The sequence below is a fragment of the Rhea pennata genome, chromosome 3, assembly GCF_028389875.1.
Source record: "Rhea pennata isolate bPtePen1 chromosome 3, bPtePen1.pri, whole genome shotgun sequence".
In the NCBI taxonomy this organism is placed as follows: Eukaryota; Metazoa; Chordata; class Aves; order Rheiformes; family Rheidae; genus Rhea; species Rhea pennata.
Window position 1 is genome coordinate 103,729,923 of NC_084665.1, and position 21,946 is coordinate 103,751,868.

General features: G+C 38.4%; 1 protein-coding gene across 3 annotated transcripts in view; it reads left to right on the forward strand.

The window, feature by feature from the left end:
• Window positions 1–21,946, forward strand: part of ELOVL5 (ELOVL fatty acid elongase 5) — a 41,752-nt gene that overhangs the window by 5,495 nt on the left and 14,311 nt on the right. For 2 of the 3 annotated variants that reach the window (XM_062572928.1, XM_062572927.1), the window contains exons 2-3: window positions 17,692–17,757; window positions 19,783–19,970. In XM_062572928.1, the coding sequence (XP_062428912.1) occupies window positions 17,700–17,757; window positions 19,783–19,970 (246 nt within the window). In that variant the 5' untranslated portion in view covers window positions 17,692–17,699. Of the gene's footprint in view, window positions 1–17,691; window positions 17,758–18,364; window positions 18,524–19,782; window positions 19,971–21,946 lie in introns of those variants that run through there. The other variant, XM_062572929.1, reaches the window with a different exon arrangement.

Consider the following 21,946-nt stretch of genomic DNA (forward strand, 5'->3'; position numbering starts at 1 on the left):
GAAGACAGTTTTTCCCCTCAGATGAAAGATCAGAGAAAAATCAAAAAATAATCAATAATTTGCATATTAAGAAGCTACTTTTAAATTTAAGACTTATTTCAAATTCAAATTATTTTTTATGGCCTTCCAAAGACTGTTTCAGTGTTAAACTATTGCAGCATTGCAGTTGAGAGGGCATTACTTAGACTGACACCTCTGGAATTTTTAAGTGCTGATCAGTAAAAATGATATCCATATATGGGACTTTGCACCTAAGACATAGTGTTTGGCGGAACAATATTGATAATTCTGTTCAATAAAGGTATTGCAGTTGGTGACCTGAATTGATTTTTCATTCTGCAAAACAAACAAATGCTGCCTTGAATCTTAATATCAAGATAACTTTTATAGTTGCTGTGGACTTGTTTACACAGTGACTCTCTCTCAGATCTATTTAATGAAACTTACTTCCTAAAATTTACTGCCTTTGTTTCTCTATTTGTGACTTGGCATTTAAGACATACTATCTTATATGGTACATAAGAGCACAAGAAAAAACTTGTTCAAAGTGTGCGATCTGTAAATGCCTTCCTCGTGCATTCTATGTTTTGAAGAATTATTTTAATTTCCTCGATAAAATGGATGACTCTCATTGAACACAAAGCTTCAAGCATTTAGGAAGCATAGTGGCAGCCTAATAATTTCCCTTTCTAGATATACAAATTTTACAGATGCATGCTGCTCAATATAATTGTCACTTCTCCAAGAACAAATGAATCATTCTGTTTCTGCTGAGCTCAGTACTGCAAATCAAGAGTTGGTCTCAGCATCCCACTGCATCTGGATATTATACATGCCTATATTAAAGCATTATTGGCTATAAAGGTTATAATTCACTAGTAAAAACTTTGTTTATAGCCAATGGCGTATTGAGCAGGTAGAAATATAAAAACCTTCCATGAACTTCTATTTACACTAACACTCTCTGGATTTGATTGACCTTTGTGTTAAAACTTTCTAACAAACATTTGTCATTACCCACTTTTTTTCTGAGTAATGAATAAGTATGCTGAATTGTACTATTTTCAGCATCTAAAACCTGCTCATGGCAAAAACGCGTTAAACTTTTCTTTCCTGCAACTTTACATTCAGTTCTGTGATCCTGTTATCATATCCTTTGAGATACTTGGTCAGTTATTTAAACAAGGTGACTATTCCTATTCTGTTATCACTTCAGAGTGCTTCTCTCTCTATTTTACTTGTGACCTTGGTTAAAAAAAAAAAAAAAAAAAAACTGTTCAGCTGTATTTTCTGTGATTGGAAAATATTTGCTTTCTTCCTATGCACAGGTCCAGATAACCTGTTGTAAAATGAAAGTACATAGACTGGAGTTCAAATAATACTGCAGTTTTTAAGGAATTTGTGTTCTGATGAATATTTTTGTTAGTCACAATTCTTATGGGTGTTATCAGTGTTAGAAGTGAAAAAAAGAAAGCTAACAAGTATTAAGTTGCAGAGTATTGTGTTTTAGCTTCTTAAACCAAATATATCTTACAATATCATATGTTTTTAGGCCATATATTTAGGTAGTTAATTCATGAAGTTGTAAACATGCTTTGGTACATGTCTTGTTTCTTTTGTTTTACATTTTGTTACTGTTACAAACTTTCTGTGAAGCCTTTAAGATATCTTTTTGCTATGCCCTTGTTGGCTGTGGAGCCTTTAGCCAGTGCTAGTTGTGAGAAAATGCCTTCTTCACCAGATGCCCTACATTATCAGTTTTGAAACAAATATATACAGCTTAGTGGAGAACACCCTTTAGCTATATGTGGGGAAACACCAGCACCTTGACACTTGTGCTGACCGGTTGGAAATTTGAGGGAATTCCACAGCAGAGCACTTGATATAATTTTTAAAATTAATTATTTAAATAATAACTGTCATCAGATAATAAATGAAAGATATCTTACCTATATTTAGATAGAGGTAAATCAGATTTTGAAGCTCTGGGGGCTGACCTGCTGAAAAGCAGCTCTACAGAGAAGGACTTGAGGGTCCTGGCAGATACCAACTTGACCATGAGCCAGCAATGTACCCTTCTAGACAAGAAGGCCAGTGGTATCCTGGGTGCATTAGGGAGAGTGTTGCCAGCAGGTTGAGGGAGGTGATCCTGCCCCTCTACTCAGCCCTGGGGAGGGCCACACTTGGAGTGCTGTGTCCAGTCCTGGGCTCCCCAGGACAAGAGAGACATGGAGCTACTGGAGAGAGTCCAGCGTAGGGCTGCAAAGATGATCAGAGGACTGGAGCATCTGCCCTCTGAGGAACGGCTGTGACAGCTGAGCCAGCTCAGCCTGGAGAAGAGAAGGCTGAGGAGGGATCTTATCGATGTGCATAAGGACCTGAAGGGAGGGTGTCAAGAGGGTGGGGCCAGACTCTTCTCAGTGGTGTCCAGAGATAGGACAAGAGGCAGTGGGCACAAACTGAAATGCAGTTCCACTTGAATATGAGGAAGAACTTCTTTGCTGTAAGAGTGACAGAGCACTGGCACAGGTTGCCCAGAGAGGTTGTGGAGTCTCCTTCTCTGGAGATATTCAAAACCTGTCTGGATGTGATCCTGTGCATTGTGTTCTAGGTGACCCTGCTTGAGCAAGGGGAGTTGGACTAGATGATCTCTGAGGTCCCTTCCAACCTCAACCAATTCTGTGAGTACAGGAGACATATAGATCTAGTGTTACCTTACGCATTTGAGGTAGGAGACCATCACATAGTGATGAAAAGAGAAGACGTTAAGCAAATCAATAAGCAGTCTACATTGAAGAAGCCTTGTCTGTTCTCTTGAAAACAGGTTACAGGCAGTTACAGAGTGGCCAGCATGTTTCAACAGAGGTCATTGCCCTGGTAATGCATTAGCTGCTTTCCCTATGTGCTTATAGGTTAAAAAAAAAAAAAATCTTTGCAGAAACCACTTTTAGAGCTAATAGCATCGTCAGTGGGATATATCACGTTCATGGGAGTTAGTGCTCTTCTCTCGTTTTGCAACCTTTATTGGGTTCTTGTGTAATTCTGAGAGCTCTGGTGGTCTTTTCAAGGCTATATTTGATTCTTTGCTTTTACTTGACAGGTTGCTGAAACCTCCAACTTCATTTCCCTTTCTTCTGCTCTTTCAAAAACTGTAATCATCTGCCTTTGAAGTAAACAAAAGCAAGCTGCAAGTCTGACAGTGCCTTGCAGAACAAAAACAGCATGCTTTGATACTTTTTTTTATCTTGTATATTGATTTCTTTTTCTATCACTACTGCTAAGATACAGGAAGAGACCACTAATGTTGTTTTCAAAGGTTTTTCTAATATTTTTTTAAAACTCCACTAATTAGCTTATTCCCTCTACATTCAGGACAGAGGTAATATCAGTAAGATATTGAAATGTAAACTCAAGTTGAGCAATAATAAAACTATCAAAAGTTTTCAGTTGCATAGACTAAATACTATTTGATTTCATAAGATTTGTGTCAGGCTTTAATCTACAATTATAGGTGTCAATTGCTTAAAACTGTTCAATTTTCTAAACCTTTTGTGTCTTAAAATATGTTTAAAAGGTGGTTACAATAGAGATTTGAGTCCCTAAGGATGCTCTTTCTAAGAACATGAGGATTTCAATTATTTTTAACCATCATTTAGTAAATATGAAGAATGATGATCTCCAAATAATGCATCTTGTTTACTGTGGTATTATCTTTGAAGGAGAGATGAAAGAAAAGTGGAAAAGGGATATAATACCATGCTGCTCTTCTAGCATTCACCATATCTGAACCTAAAATAAGGACACATCAGTATGGTGGACTTCTATTCCATAATGTGATAAAAGCATTGTAGGAAAAAATGTCTTACCACTGGAATTATCTTCTCAATATTTAAAGAAGAATGGTTAGTGAAAGAGGTATTTTGGACAAAAGCGTGTTTTGCTTTTAGCATGCATTTAAAAAAGAGTAGTCGGGTGGTGGGGTACCGCAGGGGGTAACTTTTACAGAGCCACAAGCATTAATAAGAAATTTTGTTGTCTGAAACATCATTGAGTAATCAACATAGTCTGTAGCACGTAGGAAAAAGGTGCATTTCAGAATTTAAAGATTTCGTTTTGCCTACTGAAAATTTTTAATATATTAACGTTCATATAATAGATGTATACAGAGTTTTACTGCAGAGGCTAAGGGGCTAGTTTTTCACTTTGTTGCAAATAGCATAGTAAAAGAAGCTATTTTATTTTAGATGTATAAATTACTTCCTAATTACCTAGCAATGTGTTTTTCTTACATAAGAAGTTTAATTATGAGCTTTGGGCAACAAGTCAAAATGCTTGGTATTATCAGAAAATCAAATTTCTTACTGAAATTCTGTCTTTTTGTCTGAAACTGCTGCTACACTTAAGATCTATCTCAAATTGCTAGTTTTGCAGTGTAGTATACTTTAAGATTGAGAACTGACATATTTGTAAGTATCATCTCTGTCTTCCAGGGTCCTTAGCTACAGGCTAATCAGTATGTAGTAGAAGTTCTCAGTCATATTTGAACTCCTGTTTAGCTTCTCATTTTGTCTTCTTCTGAGTACTTATTTTCATTAACTCTGTATTTCCTTGGAATATTTTTTGTTGTGGTCAAGTTAAATAAAGCATTCAAGCTGCCTCTTTTGAAGAAATCCATCAGTATATTTTGTCTCTTACTAGTTTTTCTTCCTTTGCATTGAAGTCCTGTGCTTCATATTGATGTGGACTGAGACTATTCTTAGTCTTGTCTTTTTCAAGGCAGAAACAAAGTAAAGCATCTTAAAATATAATCAATTTCCGTAGTGTTTTGCACATTTCAGCTAATCTTTTTTCTTTTTACAGTGCAATAATCTCTGTCAGATCCTGCTGATTGTATGTAAGAACTCTGTGTAAGCTGTGCATGACACTCATATATTCTGTATGACCTTTTGCAGCTTGTATTTAATAAGCAATTTTGCAATTTTCTGCAAAATTCTCACATTCTTCAATAGAACCATTCCTATGTGTAAAATGGCATGTGCTCAATACATTTTATTTTGGCTTTTTTGATTGCATTTTAGAATTCTGCTTTAAAAATAGATGCATCTTTCTTTTGTCTGTGTTTGCCTTCCTTTTCGCTGCAGTCATAGCATCCTGCTGAGTGCAGTGCCCTGATCAGCTAAGACTAATTGAAGTTCATGACATCTGTGTTGCCCCGAGGTGCATATCCTCACAATTTTCTTGCTTTGTTTGTGGGAGCTACATAAATTTTCCCCTGCTTTTCCTCATGTGGGTGTGGGTAAAGGGTAGTGAAGAAAGAGTGAGAGTGAGCCTTGCAGCAGCACCAGCAGCTGAGAATAATTTCCCCTAATTATGAACTGCCTTCTGCTTGATGGTGGATCAGCTATGGGAATGAATAAGTTGCACTGAAGATGATATGTGGAAAACATCGCACAAGGGGGTTAGCATCTCAAGCACACGGCAAATGTTATTCTGGATATTTGCATCAACCTTTCTGAGCAACTGAGCTGCTAGGAGCTGCTCAGGGAGGTATATCTGGTGTGCCCTACTCAAGAGGATGTCGGTGCCACAGAGGAAGGATTAGTTGTAAGGTGGGAGGTGGAAACTATCTCCTGCTTTTGGTTTAGATCTTGGTTTGTCCCTTTTTTGGAGCAGATACATTACACCAAGTGGCAGTACTGATCCTACCTTCACTCCCATACTCGTTAAAGATGATGAAGCAAATACAGTGAAGCGTTCCATACCTCAGACCTAAAGCAGGGTTTTTAATGTAAGTGGTTTCTCTATTAGAGTAGAATGGGGTTTCTATTGTACCAGGACTTTATTTATTCTTATTGAAAGAAAACGAATTGTTCTGTTGTAGCAGAAGTTTAAAGGAAACAAAACTATTTAGCTGGAATTTCCTCCTTGACTTTTGCAGATGCCCAAGTTTTTGATATTACAACCTTGCAGAAAATGGCTTGACAGTTGCAGGATGTTGAGACAGCCATTTTCCTACAGTGGTCCATGTAAAGGCCATACGCAAAGTTAATAATAAGGTTACAAAAAGCCTTACCACCACAGTATTTTCTTTTAATTGATTGGTTTAGTCTTTCTTTCCTTAAAACAGACTATAAAATACAAGAAATGGTAATACTTAGATCCTGGAGCTGGGGCTCCGGTGAGGTGTTATTCAGGAAGTACTGTCAACATCAAAGGAAGGAAATCTACAGGTAGAATATCTTCTTTTCCAATTACTCTAAAAGTCAGCCAACAGTTTCAGTTGCTCTTGTATTTCTGCTTTGGCCTGGTATCCCATATCAAATAAAACTATCTAGATTTTCTGTGCTGTCACTGGTTAGAATCAGTATCTCATGATGTAGTTAAATCTGAAAAGCCACAGTAGATGAAAACAGTACTAAATGAATACCTGATTTCAGACAGCAGTTGGTGTGACATGGCTCTTCAAGTAAAGTTATTGTACATAACAATTGCTTTTGATTGCATGACTGGAGGTAGCCTCACGTTCACAGGCCCTGACTCTCATGGGGGAATTCAACCACCCTGACATCTGCTGGAGGGACAACACAGCTAGGCACAAACAGTCCAGGAGGCTCCTGCAATGCAGTGATGGCAACTTCTTGTCACAAATGTTGGAGGAGCCTACAAGAAAGGGTGTCGTGCTGGACCTTATCCTTACCAGCAGAGAGGGACTGGTTAGAGATGTGAAGGTTGGGGGCAGCCTTGGCTGCAGTGACCACAAGATGGTGGAGTTCAGGATCCGTCAGGAAAGAACTAAGGCAACAAGCAGGATTGCAACTCTGAACTTCAGGAGAGACTCCAACCCATGGTGAAGTCTCATGGGTTAAGGCCCTAGAAGGAAGCGGGATCCGTGAGAGCTGGCTAGTGTTCAAACATCACTTCCTCCAAGCTCAAGAGCGGTGCATCCCTATGAGTAAGAAGTGCAGCAAAAGGGGCAGGAGACCTGCATGGGTGAGCAAGGAGCTCTTGGCCAAATTCAGACAGAAGAAGGAAATACACAGAATGTGGAAGAGGGGACAGGCTGCTTGGGAGAATTATAGGAATGCAGTCAGAGTATGTAGAGATGTGGTGAGGAAGGCTAAGGCCGAGTTGGAATTGAGTCTGGCAAGGGATGTCAAGGACAACAGGAAGGGCTTCTTCAAATACATCAGCAGCAAGAAGAGGACTAGAGAAAATGTGGGCCCGCTCCTGAATGGGGCAGGGGCCCTGGTGACAAGGGATAAAGAGAAGGCAGAATTACTGAATGCCTTCTTTGCTTCAGTCTTCACTGCAGCCCTCAGGAATCCTGTAGCCTGGACATGAGGGAGGAGGCCTGGAGAAGGGAAGACTTTCCTTTGGTTGAGGAGGAAAGGATTAGAGACCTTCTGGGCAGGCTAGACATCCACAAATCCATGGGCCCGGATGGGATGCATGCATGGGTACTGAGGGAGCTGGCAGATGTTGTTGCCAGGCTGCTCTCCATCATCTTTGAAAGGTCCTGGAGAACTGGAGAGGTGCCTGAGGACTGGAAGAAAGCCGATGTCACTCCAGTCTTCAAGAAGGGCAAGAAGGAGGACCCAGGCAACTATAGGCCAGTCAGCCTCACCTCCAGCCCTGGAAAGGTGATGGAACAGTTCATTCTGGATGTCATCTCCAGGCATATGAAGGAAAAAAAGATGATCAGAAGCAGTCAGCATGGATTCACCAAGGGGAAATCCTGCTTAACCAACCTGATAGCTTTCTATGATGGAATGACTGTCTGGGTAGATGAGGGGAGAACAGTGGACGTTGTGTACCTTGACTTCAGCAAGGCTTTTGATGTTGTCTCCCATGACATCCTCCTAGAGAAGCTCAGGAGGTGTGGGCTAGAGGAGTAGGCAGTGAGGTGGATTGAGAAGTGGCTGAAAGGCAGAGCTCAGAGGGTCGTCATCGGTGGCATGGAGTCCAGTTGGAGGCCTGTGGCTAGTGGCATCCCCCAGGGCTCACTCCTGGCTCCCATCCTGTTCAACTTTTTCATCAATGACCTGGATGAGGGGACAGAGTGCCTCCTCAGCAAGTTTGCTGATGATCCCAAGCTGGGAGGAGTGGCTGATCCACCTGAAGGCTGTGCTGCCGTTCAGAAAGACCTGGACAGGCTGGAGAGTTGGGCAGAGAGGAACCTCCTGAGGTTCAACAAGGGCAAGTGCAGAGTCCTGCACCTAGGAAGAAATAACCCTAGGCACCAGGACAAGCTGGGAGCTGACCTTGTGGAGAGCAGCTCTGCAGAGAAGGACCTGGGAGTGCTGGTCGATGATAAGTTGACCATGAGCCAGCAATGTGCCCTTGTGGCCATGAAGGCCAATGGTCTCCAGGGGTGCATTAGGAAGAGTGTTGCCAGCAGGTGGAGGGAGGTGATCCTGCCCCTCTCCTCAGCCCTGGGGAGGCCTCATCTCGAGTGCTGTGTCCAGTTCTGGGCTCCCCAGGACAACAGATACATGGAGCTACTGGAGAGACTCCAGCGCAAGGCTACGAAGATGATCAGAGGGCTGGAGCACCTGCCCTCTGAGGAACGGCTGCGAGAGCTGGGCCTCTTCAGCCTGGGGAAGAGAAGACTGAGGGGGGATCTTATCAATGTGTATAAGTGCCTGAAGGGAGGGTGTCAAGGGGACGGGGACAAACTCTTTTCAGTTGTCCCATGTGACAGGACAAGAGGCAATGGGCAAAAGCTGAAGCACAGGAAGTTCCGCCTGACCGTGAGAGGAAATTTCTTCCCTGTGAGAGTGACGGAGCACTGGCACAGGTTGCCCAGAGGGGCTGTGGAGTCTCCTTTTCTGGAGATCTTCAAGGCCCGCCTGGATGCAACCCTGTCTAACATGCTGTAGGTGACCCTGCTGAGCAGGGAGGTTGGACTAGATGATGTCCAGAGGTCCCTTCCAACTTTACTGATTCTATAGTTCTGTGATAAAGTTAATGTACTCCTCAAAACCCACTAAGTTTTTCAGCTCTGAGCTCCTGAAACAGAAATGTCAAACTGGCTGCATGTTGTCGTAAGTGTTAAATCTGTTAATCATGTGTTACCAAGTGCCCATGGTGTATGAGAAGGTGAAACAGGAGGGCATGATCATCATAGCACATCTGTAAGCACCCTCCTGTTTATTCTTCTTCTGCCCTTTTACTAGAACATTTAATCATCACTTTTGATACTGCTTGTCAGTCCTGGGAAGAAAAAAAGATCAAAATCTTGCTTTCATAGATGAGTTTGAACTCCTCTATCCTTTGGAAAGGCAATTACATCTGGATGCTTCATAGAATCATAGAATCAGTAAGATTGGAAGAGACCTCTGGAGAGAGGTCCCTTCGATTAGTCTTAGCTGATCAGGGCACTGCACTCAGCAGGGTGGTATGACTGTAGTGAAAAGGAAGGACCTCTTGAGACGATGCTTGCTTTTTTGAATTATAAGCATATTGCTTTATACTCCTCTTTAGAAGATAACAATGTTGAACGGAACTTCTGTCTATAAGGTTTTGTTCTAAGTGGTATGATGCCATGTCATATCACTTGTGCCTTAAGTAATTCTCTTCTTCTGTTCTCCTAATTATTTTGCTCACAATTTTAAGAACTTTTTTTGGTACCTTCTACTTCAAACTAGCTATCATTTATACTTGCATGACTTTTTTCTGTAGAATGATAGTACGTAGTGAACAGCACCTTCTGGCATGATGCTTAGCGTCTTAAAAATGAAGGCTACTAAGGAGTGGTGCAGCTCCAACTGTATAGGATTAACTCATTTTATCTTACAAAGCAGAAAAATGAGTCTTACAGATTGATATCCCGTAATATGGCTGGCTATATGAAGAAATGGCAGCAAGGACAAGCTGTGGCATGGGTTTACAGTGTCAATATACATCTCCTTTTTCCTTTTTTTTTTTTTTCCTTTTGGTAAAAATGTAGTAGTATCCTTTTGTTGAGGAATATAACAATATAACTAATTCAGGGCATTGTATATATTTTTTCTGGTTGTTAGTGCCCACTAGGGAATTTCACTTGTCCTGTAGCACTCCAGGAACTACCCGAAGCACACAGGTAAATATTTAACATACTGTTGACCTGTTTCTGTAGGTGTTTTCCCCAGTATGATCTGGTTTTCCAAACATAAGTCATACTCTAAGAGGTATCATTTACCCATCTCTGAACACATAGGCTTTATCTACATATCTTAGCAAGGCATCTTAATTTTGGTTTTGTGTGGTATTACATCTCCGTACTAGTCAGCATTTTGTGGTGTAACATTACCTTTGTGATTGTTGCCCTCAAGTTTTACGATCTTCCTCTAGTTTCTCAGCTTTTTATTGGATTACTGTATCTAGTCATCATGTGAACCCCAAATAATCTCTTTATAGCTAATCCTGTTTACTGGATGGCTAAGTGTACACTGTTTCTTGCCAAGTACTTGTGCAGTAGAAGTGCAGGTGCTTCAGATGAAAAATTTTCTAACTTCAAGCTAGTAAATACAAAGAAAAATACCAGGAGTTATAGACATACCTTATACTTTCAGTCCTGTACTCGAGATGTCCCCTGGCTTCAGACCTTGGCAGAGAGTTGTTTGGAGGCAACAGCGTTTTTGCAGAGCTGAAAGAGTAGATTGGTATTATAAATGTTGATTGAGCAAGTTGCACAGGCAGATTAGGAGGAGTCCCCTGTTGTAAGGCAAGAAGAGGGGGGATTTTGCAGTCCTTCTTGCAGATTACTCTAGAGTGATAAAGAGGAGACAAAGTGAAAGTTGAAGTGCTTATGGCCCTTAGCATTTACCTTTCGGCCTATTCTTTGTTTCAACTCTTTTGCTTCCCAGGTTTCTTGTGACTGTTTGCTGTTGTGAGCTACAACTAGCAGCTTTTGATCCGTTGCAATACCAGTAGAACTTTTGAAATAAAGAGAGAATTTAACTTTAAAACAGAAGATTTACCAAATGCTTAAATATTGAGAAAGCGGGAGTTGGAAGAAAGCTATATAGGACATACTTTGTCTTTGTCTGGTTTCCCATTAAAAAAATTTACTTGCACTTTCAGATCAATATGGGGTATGAATTATTCTCGACTACTTTTTATTCCTAACATCAAGCTCACCTGAGAGTTAAGAAGGGAATTCAAAAAGGGAGAGAAAGGAAATCTGGTGCTGGTGGCAAGCTGCAGGGGACACTTAACAGAATGAAACAGGCATTTAAGGATTTGGGAGTATAAAGGAGAAGCAGGGCAGCTCTGGTAAATGCCGTTGATGGCTTTGCTTATGGGTGCTGTCTTACAGTTATCAAGCAGCTGAGTATTTGCAGTTTCAGCAGATTTTCAAAATCAAGCAGCAGCTTGATTGTTGTATTTTGGAGGAGAGATTGTTTGTGTTTTTGGAGGATGGAAAAGAGGAGTTACCTCTGCAGTGGTAAGGACTTTGAAGTATCACTTTAACTAGAAAACAAGGTTTTCAGAATCAAGTACCTAAAATTAAGCTTCAAAGTCCTAAACTGAGAACAGAGAGAGTGTATGACTTCCAAGAATAGTGAAAGAAAGGCCTAGCTATGCATTGCTCTCAGAAGTCAATACAGTTATTTAGATGCCTACTTAGGGTTTTTTGTTTTTGTTTTTTTGAATGCAAGTTTAGGCACCTAATTTTGAAAACTGGGGTCTGCTGTCTGTGAGAATTCTTGAGCAGCAGAATGAAAGCCAGAGGATCCTGCTTACAGTGAGCAGGCTTCTAATGTCTTGAGCATTCAGCGCTGCATGTTTTATTGTTTTATACTGTTTTAGGGATTGGCAGGTGGAAGCAAGCCTTAGGATTTCATGATAAATCTTTGGGACTGCAGACTGAAGTTACTCAAAGAAGAAACTCAAGGAACAACGTTAAAGTATAACGAAGAATTCTTATATCGCTTTTTTGACATAAACCAAAAATAACACTGTTTTGTGTTGAAAGCTAAGGAACGAATTTCCTCTGTAAGGAAGAAGCTGGTAAAATACTTCAATATTTAATTAATCAGGGTGTGGTGGTATGCCTTGCAAGAGCATGTTATCACTACTTGCTGGCTATATGAGAAACTTTTTAAAATCAGTGAAATACTACAAGGCAACCACATAATCTCTGTGTAGGCTTTAGTCTTTATTTTCTGTTGCCAGGCAGATGGAATGTGAAGAGCTGTTTATGCCTGGACTAAATTGCAGAGTAATGTTCAAGCTTTCTACCTGTCATGTATTGAATATATGAGTGGCAACTGAAGCATAGTGTGTATCTGAGTTTATAGCAATAGAAGTGACTAAGAATGAAAGATGTCATATGGACTTGCAAAAAGCGCAACTTAGAAAAGTGCAGAAGATTTTGAAATCCTAATGTGAAAGGCTGATTTTCTGTGATATAGCTCTATCTTGTTGGACCACAGCATTCAAAATTAAACTTTAGCCTTAGGTCATCTTGGATTGCAGAATTGAAATTCTTGTAATTAAAACCTTGGAGTAGTTTTACGAAAATCAATGATGTCTAGAGACGTAAGAGTCTTTAAATTCCAAAGATGTAGCTAAAGATATGATCTCACTATGTTTGTTACTTGTTTAGAATAATACTTCATATGACATAAGGATGAAGGCCTAGTTAACATCCTCTTGTTATGCTTCCTATTAACATTTGTTCTCCAAAGAACTGCTTTGTCCTCTACCTCCTGTTCCAATAAGATTTTTTTTTCTTCTTTTGAGCTCTGTCATCTAAATAACTTGGATGTGTCTATGCTACTTACCACATAGGCAGTGTCAATTTACCTTCTTCTGTACAGCAGATCATGAAACCTTGGGAGATCATTATCCAAACAAACAAAAAATCTCTGCAAAGGCCGCCTTTTCAGTAGCTTCCCTCCAAACTTTTCTTCCCAGAGAGCCTCCAGTGTGGTATGCTCTCCCAGACCTGTCACTGCTTAGCTCCGCACACCTGGGCTGGCTCTGACCCTCTGCACAGGTGATCTTGTGGCAGCAGCAGAAGCTGCTGAGGCCTCAGACTGTCGTGTCTTGGCTCATCTGAGTGTAAGCTTAAGCTTATTTTAAGCAGTTAATGTTCGACTGGCTCCTGATCGCTTTTGGAAGTGTCTTCTGCCATTCTTCAATAGGTGTGTACAGCCTGACAATATAGTGCCTCTGCATATAGTACACAAATCATTGATAATAGGCTTTGGATGTCAACCAAGGAAGCTGAGGCAGTTGATGCATATCAAGGCAGTATAATGATTTGTTTCTTCCTGGTAAGAACAAACTAGCAAGGTATAGAAATTGTTCTGGAGGTGGAAAAGTGTTACTATTTTGATGTGAAAGGGCTTTTTTCCTCCATCCTAAAGCTATGTAGCAGTTTTCTCCTGGCTGATGAGAACTTCAACTTTCTATCTTTCACAGCTTTTCTAGTTAGCAGCTCTTTTGGGGGTTTCTCCTGGATTTTGCTGTCCTTACACAAGATGGCATGTCATGACCTCCTTATGTGCTGGTGGATTCCGTCTGATGCTATTTGCTTTAGGTCAAGTTTTCACAGCTATCACACAGCTATATAATTTTTGATAGATTGGGTGGACAGCTGTCAATGTGTAGACTTCCTTTCTTTTTAGATGCAAGCAGTGTTGCCAAAAGCTGAATCCTTACTAAAGGCGTATGAGTAGTAATGTATTTGTTAATATTTTTGAAGATTTTCATAACATCTTCAAATTATGTATCAGTAGTATTCTGTAAGTTTGACTAAAGAACGAAATTCACGTTTTCTCACTGAACTACAGCCGGAGCATGTGATTATGTAAGCCTGAGTTCTCAGGTGTGTTTAGATTCTTAATTTGAGGAGAAATGTATTTGGGCACATCTATGAATTTCATCTTATTAGTAGCCTTAATGACCATTAACATTTATTTAATGGTCATTAAATGGTTATTGAATGTTGTCTTTTTGTTTTTTGTTTTGTTTTAAGAGATGTAAACATTCAAATCTTTTGACTTTACTAGTTGTTGTCTTTCAATGGATTTTCAAACTCTACTTACCAATCTAAAAAAGCAGAAAAGAAAGTCGGAGATGGTTTCATGCTACTAGACATAACTGATAAATTCAGATATTTAGGATGGCTCCTTTCTTACCTACTTTTATTAGTAAGAATGTAATCCATTTGATCTCAATGCCTTATTTGAGTGCACTAACATGATCTTTGGGCATATCAGGAGAACATGAAAATCATAATGCGTTTTTCAAAATTTGTCAGAGGTCTACTTCTATATCTTTCAAAATGAGTACCTGGGAATTCTGAGAAGTCTTCCACTTGCCTGTATGAAAGAATCTCTAGCATCTGCTTTCTTTTAAAGAAAAAAAAAAAGAGAGTTTTTATGTATTTTCTTTAAAATATAAAATACTTGTTTTCAGAGATTAAATATTTGGACCTTAGGGAGTAAAGGCACGTTGTAGTTGCAGGCCTGAGCATTCCCAGATGCTAATCTGGCTTGTCCTGGTGTTCAGGGGCCTTACTACATTTTTTAAATTGGGTCGAAGAGGGGACAAAAAGGCAGAGATAGTAACTTTAGATGCTGTATCGTGTACTTTGCTGTGAAATGACTTCTGCTAGATAAAGGAGAATAACTAGTTATCTGTTTGTATAAATTATAAGCTCCAGAATTTCTTTATTTTCAGTATTAGGAAACATACTGATTACAGTGTTTCAAACACCAACTGATTTAAATTTTCTGGAAGTTGATGTTCCTCTGAATTGGGAAACTATTCTAATTAGAAAAGAACCCTTGTAGTTGCTGCAGTAGAAGCAGTATTTAATGTTGTGTAGTTATTGGCAGGAGACTTGATGCATTTTCACATGACCCCCTCTGGAACAAAAGCAGATTGTTTCACTCTGTTTTTCTGTTATACAAATGAATTCCTTTTGAAACAACTTCTTTTTCTGCAAGTTCTGGAAATCGACACCGGGAGTAGTTCTTCCTTCACTGAGCCTTTTATAATCTACTATATGATAATATTGGAACAAAAGCTGCTTTGGAGTAGCAACCCTCATAGGTGAGACCTTTGCAGAAAGCTTCCTCTTTTGCAATGAGCTTCACTTCTAGTTTTATGAAAGGATTGAATACCAAATTTCATTTCTTGCCTTCTCATTTAGCTATAGGTAGGCATGATTTGATTTTCTGCTTCCTCAGCTGTTCTCATATCTGATTTTTAAAGTATCTAGTGAAGAATATGTATGTTTGTGTGTGTGTATATATGTACGTGTGTGTGTGTGTATATATATATATAAAAAAAAAAAACAAGTCACTTATATAAAGTGAATTCAGTTCATACAGCTAGCCATTATTTTTGATGTTTTATCAATCTGAAGTCTTTCTTCAAAGTGCAAAGTTGAAGTAAGATGCTTATGGGATAGTGAATGAAGCAGGGTTGCATAACTGGATCAGTTGTGATTGGATCAAAGTAACAGCTGACGGATTGGGTAAATGCAGGTTTCAAACAACAAAATAAATTACCTGCTGGGGAGTACTTTTTTTTGGGGGGGGGGGGGGATTAATAGCTGACAGAAGATTTTTCCACAGCAACCCCCTTTCCCATCCCTTCCTTTTCCTATGAAATTAGATACTTTTTATAAAAAGTCTTCCTGGTGTTCATGCTTCTTATCTGTGTCTTGATACCATAGCATAGTCTTCTCAGGTCATTTTCATTATTCCTGGGATACTAGCCTGTCAGCGCTGTGGACATTCGTTCAGTCACTCATAATTTGTGTGAGGCAATCTGTGATGTACTGTAATGGAAAAAGTGTGTTCTTGTGAAATCCTTATCCTTATTTTAACTAGAATCCTTCAGATTTCTTAATGAGAAAATAAAACTGTAGTATGAATCAGGCTATAAATACTCCAAGACTTTAAATACTCCAGCTTCTTTTAATTAAGCTGTTTTGTTTGATGTTTTCTCATGACCAAATTCCAGGCAAGTTTCTTTGTCTCTGTGTAGTCCAAAACAGTAAAAAGACTTCGTATATACAGATTAGAAGGTCCTCTTCCATGTATCCTTAAGTGCTACAGGAAAAGATGGATTTAGTGATGCAGCTAGAAACACCCTGTAAACTCTTGAACCTCGTGATTTAAGTTTGCCACGAGGTGGAAGAGGTGTGGAGTTATGCAGAAGAACAAGTGAGGTAAATGGAGGTATACCAATATATTTGGTTTTCTTCATCTCATGGGAAGTAGAGGCTACAGTGAGGTTCAGGCGCTGCCTGCCCTCTAGGCTCCAGCTGAAGCTGCAGTGGGTCCTAGTCTTGCCGTGGGGCAGCCAGCATGGCATGGTTCTGGCACCTGCTTTTCTTCTGTTTTCCTTTTTCACTGGTGGTGGGGTACAACACCTTGCTAGTTTCTGAAGAAATGAGATGTCAGCCCTAAGTGAATAGAAGCAGAAGAGCTAATGTTCATTTGACTTATGTAAATCAGGAGGCAGTGTTTAAACAGGTGAAAGTGATATGTTTGTTTAGCTAAAATTAAAAAAAAAAAAACTCATGAATTTCTTTCCTGTTAGCAACTACCTATAAACTTGCATAATCATTTCAGTTTTCACTGTGGGTGTACTGACAGCTTACGTGATTTCTTATATTATTCCATGTAACTAAAAACTGCTACTTCAGGAGGGAGAAACATTGAGAAGTGAAAATTATTATATTGAAGTTGGAGAAATTATTGTAGAGAAAGTCAGTACAGCTGTAACAATCTGAAGACATTGTGGAAGTAATTCTAGATAGAAAAGAAGAATTAGACGACTTCTTAAAAAAAATCAAAAAGAAAATCACTACTTCTTCTCAGAAGAACTATTTTATGTATAGTTGACCCTTCCCAGTAGTGAAGAATATTGCTATTTCTTGCATGCTTTAGGCTTACAGGGGTACAGCAGATTTATGTGCTGCAGTGTTCCAGGTGCTATTAAGAAATGCTGGCTGGTGTGAGGAGATGATAAATGACTTTTGAATTTTTTCAAGGATTCCTTTACTGATATTTGAGTTTTATTTGGCAGTGTTTTGCCATTAAGGAAGTTCTGCAACTGGAGGTCTTCGTGCTATGAATTGCAGTTTTTCCATCCTTGCCTCTGCAACTCTCTATATCATTTTAAAACGATTGATCTGTTAGTTTTATAGGCTGTTAATCATAGCTGTAATCAGTAACCTATTCACAAAACTGATAGCATAGCCAGTTTTCACTTTTCCTTCCCTTCCTCCTCCACTGTCAAATATAACAGCTAGTGTTGCCAGCTATATGGGGTTGTTTGTTAAAGTAAGCTTTATAGTACTTCTTAAAGAATTTCAGTGTTGTTTTTCTTCAGATCCAGTCCCCTCCTTGCAGAATGATCTTGTGCAAATATAGGATGACATCTTACTTTTAAAATACAGAACAAAAAAGAACTTGAGATTAATTTGATTTTAAACCTCTAGGCATCTAGATCCATGATTAAATACTTTAGTGGGGAATATTGCTCTTATATCAGTAGCTTTCTGAGACTAGAATGAGCTTTCTGTATCTGACACATGGTAGTAAGGTCCAGTATATGTCTGCAATCTTTGTTCTGTCACATTTTCTTTGTTAACCCTAACAGATGATATTCACATGATTAAATATTTCTATGAGCTGAAGAACTAACTTTTTGTTCTTCATCTTTCCATTCCAATAGGTTATAGAATGGAACTTCTGGATAAAACAATCAATAGCTACCTTGATGTTTGGTTTGGACCCAGAGGTAAGCTGCTTTTTTTGTTGTTGTTTTGTGTTTGTTTTTATTTTTTTAAAAAACACCTTCTAGAATTGATAGAATTGATATTAAAGTGCAAATACTAGAGCATAAAGAAGAGAGGTTCCCTCTAACATCCTGACAGATGACTACTTTCTTTAGTGTCTGCAGAGCATCAAGTTGTGTGGCTCTGTTTTTTATACACATGTGTGCACACACACTGTGTGTGTATATGTGTATATAAATAAAAATGTGTACTCAGTGCTTTTTTTGATGTTCTGACCTGAAGAGCAACTGATTTTTCAGCTATGACAATTGTAGACACTTTTCTTTTTGCTATCACTTAACTCAGTGTTGTTAGTTTTACTGAACTACTTAGTTTGCTCTGATCTTTATAGGTTTATCTTACAAGTTGATAAGCGTTGATATATATATATATATATATAAAAAAAAAGTCTTGTTTGAATTTATATCTGTTGAAATAAAAATACTGTTGCACTCATAAGCAGAGCAACTTATGAATTTTTCACTGAAGAATATGGATTTTTTTGGAAAGTACTGATCCTTTGAAACCATTCTTTGGTTTTGGTTTTGGTATGTGCTTCACTGGATAAAGGGTCACAGGTGCAGAGCAGAATCTCAGGCCAGCATGAGGAGGGGAGAGGTAGTGGAACCAAAATAGGCGAAGGCCTCGTGGTAAAGACTGTCATCTAGGATATGGATGGTGTTGTTCTGTGTGCCAGCTCTTCTCATTCTTGACCGGGAATGATTAATTGTAAGTATCCTGTATGCAGTGTGCATAGCAAACCCCTAGGGTATTACAGAGTGGCATGTGTTCTTTTTTCCTCTGATTGTTTCAGTACTGCTCTTTACCCTCTTTCTTCAGTCAAGTGGAACTCCTTTCATTGGCTTCTTCCTTGCAGAAGAAGTTGTGGTCTGCACTGAAACAAACCTGCCATCTTTCAAAGTGTATTTTCTGTTTATGTTCTGTTGTTCGATGCTTTTGTTGTCATCTTCATACTAAACCTTTTCAAGTTCATCTGGATATTACCTAACTTTCTGTGTCTGCTGGCCTGATGGTATACTCTATGTATCGTATCTTGAAAATACTGAACCATGAAGGAAACATATCTAAACAATGCCCAGGCTATTCCAACTGTTAACTGTTTCCCAACTGAAGTTTTGAGGCCTCATTTCTTGCATTCAGGATCCATATTAGACTCCTTTAAAACTAAATCAAGGCTGTACGTGCCAGCAGTGCTTAAACTGAATTACTCATCTGTGGTTTGGTGAACGTGATTTCTATCCTTTTGGCAGGCCTTTAGTGAAAGGAGTGAACTACCGTGTTGTCACTGGGTATTGTCAATAAATTTGTCATTCAACAGTCGCTTTGTAGAAAAGTAGAGCATATTTTTCTCAAGTGTTCATCTGAAATGCTCTCATTCTGAGTAGTTTATATGTTTTTTGAGGAATTTACATGATGACAGTTTGGTTTGTTAGTCACACTGGACTGACTGTGTTTCATGGCTAAGGCAAGGAATTCAAAATCAAATTTTGCTGAGTAGCATGTATGTAAATCTGATTGGGTTAGTACTGCTGTATGGTAGACTGGAAAATAATTGTCGATATCATCTGCCAATAATTAAAGATATCCAATTCACTCTTAGAGTTGGCTTTGTGAAGAAGGAAGAGGGGAAAAAATGTACAGATATACTCTTGGGAAAAGTTGATTTGAGAGAATCAGGGAGAAATAAAATGATGCTTTTCTTTAAAATTGAAACTAATCATCGGTATTCATGGTGGAGGAAGACTATGAATGGTAGTGAGTATTTCAAAATAATAGCAGTAATAATTTAGAATTATCTTTACATTAGGAAGAGGATTATTTATGTTTTCTTTAACAATTGTATAACTAAAATCTTATTTGAAAGCTGTTCATAGTTAGCAATTTGGCATTTAATAAAAACATCTACCATTGTCCTTCCCCTTACAAAATCTAAGTGTTTGTATTTTTGTGTGTTTGTTTTGTTTCAGACCCTAGAGTAAAAGGATGGCTTCTTCTGGAGAACTATACACCTACCTTTATCTTCTCAGTCTTGTACTTACTAATCGTGTGGCTAGGACCAAAGTACATGCGGAATAAACAACCGTTCTCATGCAGGGGTATTCTAGTGGTCTACAACCTTGGACTTACACTGCTTTCTCTATATATGTTTTATGAGGTAGGAGAAAGGGCTTGGTATGGGGTTAATTTGCAGTTTCTGTTTTAATTATATTGGCTTATGCTAAAAATGGTCTTTGTGTATTATCCTCCTAAACTTGGAAAAATATCTACAAAAAGTTGCAACCATTCTTCAATTTCACTTCCCAGAAGAGAAAACCGTGATTATGAATGTTGATTCAAGGTTTATTTCATACCATCCTTAAATGTCTTAAACATCTATACAGATCTTGATAGCAAAGTTTCAAATTTCATTATCTTGCTCAATGCAAGTGAAAGCAGGTATCTTGATCTTTCAGCCTGAACCGTCGTATTCTTTCAGTAACTCCTTCTTGCCTGGAACATGAGCTTAACTGGATCGCTTTGGTGGATTGTGTCAAGTACTTGATGGTAAAACTACATCTTGTTTGAGTGAAAAATGTATTTTATTTAAATGTGTTTAATCATGCACGCACTCAGTATTTGTTTCACCAGCCTTGAAATAGCTTCTTTTGTGTCCTCTTAGTTTTGCTGAAACAATGCAATTGTGATTCATCTGTTTTTGAAAGTTAAAACTGAACATTGAAACACATTTGTAACTTACTTAGTTTTGAACAGGACTTTCTGTTATTTTCTTTCTTAACAAAACAAAGATTTAGACACTATAAACTTTTCCTCTTCCTGTAAAGTGACTTAGCTATTCCTAATATGAATTTTATGTTTCTGATTAGAGTGAAAAAGAACAACTATAGCAATATAAATAAGAATGTGCTCAGAAAGTGATCAAGCATGTGGCTTTAATGTACAAAGTATTTTGGCTTGCTTTTATCCAAAAGCATTTGACCTTTTTGTAAGGAGAGCTTTCATTTTCAACATGAGATTACAAATAAGAACTAAAACTACTAATCTCTTTTCTAGCATTTGTTTGCAATTACATGCAAGTTGTAATTCTCCTTTATAGGAAGTTAGTTCTATAGTGCTTTACAAGATGAATGTGTAGTTTGGAGGTGATTAACTTATTTCTTCTGTAAGGTGTCTAGTCAAAAATTACTTTATTGAATTTGACTATAAAGATCTATGGTACTTCATCCTTTAGCATAAGCAGTTTTGGTTCAGTAATACTTTGAACAATTTATATTCTTGATTTGCTCACATTTCTCATCTTCTGTCAGGATACCCTAAATGTGTATGTATAAGGAAATATATCTAGAATTGGTGTATCAATCTGTTAAATTTGTCACAGAGTAGAGTTGCTGTAAACCTCATGGGCAAGATCTGCATTCTGGACGTTTGCAAGTGTAAACTTTTTTTCAGTTGTAGTGTAGATACAGTTCTACAGTTCTAAGTGTAGATAAAACTCTCAGTGTAGTCAGTCTATTTTTCTTTAATACAGCAAATAATATTTAGGGTTTCCAAATGAAAATTATTGTAATATTTTACCCTGTTACAAAACTGCTGATAAATTTAAACAACAGAAAAGATTTGAGTTGTTGATCTTAGAAGGGTCTTTGTAAATAGAGACTTTTCTTGCTAATGTTGAATAGGTTCCTAAGAAAGGACTATTTAGTGCATGTTGAAAAACTCCTCCTACTTGGAACCAGCTGTATAGCCTTTATGTTATGAAAGAGTAAGACAAGTAAAATACAGCGACTGTTAAGGTTACTGCTTTCTATATAGTAAAACCCTACACCAAAATGCATGTTTCATTTAGTGTAACATTATCTATGTGGAAGTGTTCTCTGGTGTTATTATAAATATACTTTCACTTTATATATGGGAATACACAAATGTACAACATTATGAAGATTATTAAACTCATGATAATTACAGCAAAATATTCCTGACAGCCTCCTGTAAGCTAGTTTCCTCTCCTGTAGCCTAAGGTGTGTCAGAAGACCACTGGATATGGTCTATTATAAACATATAAACATTCTATACTGCATCCCTACTTACATAGCAGTAATGTGCTAGACTTGAGGGCAAACAATGTTTTGTAAC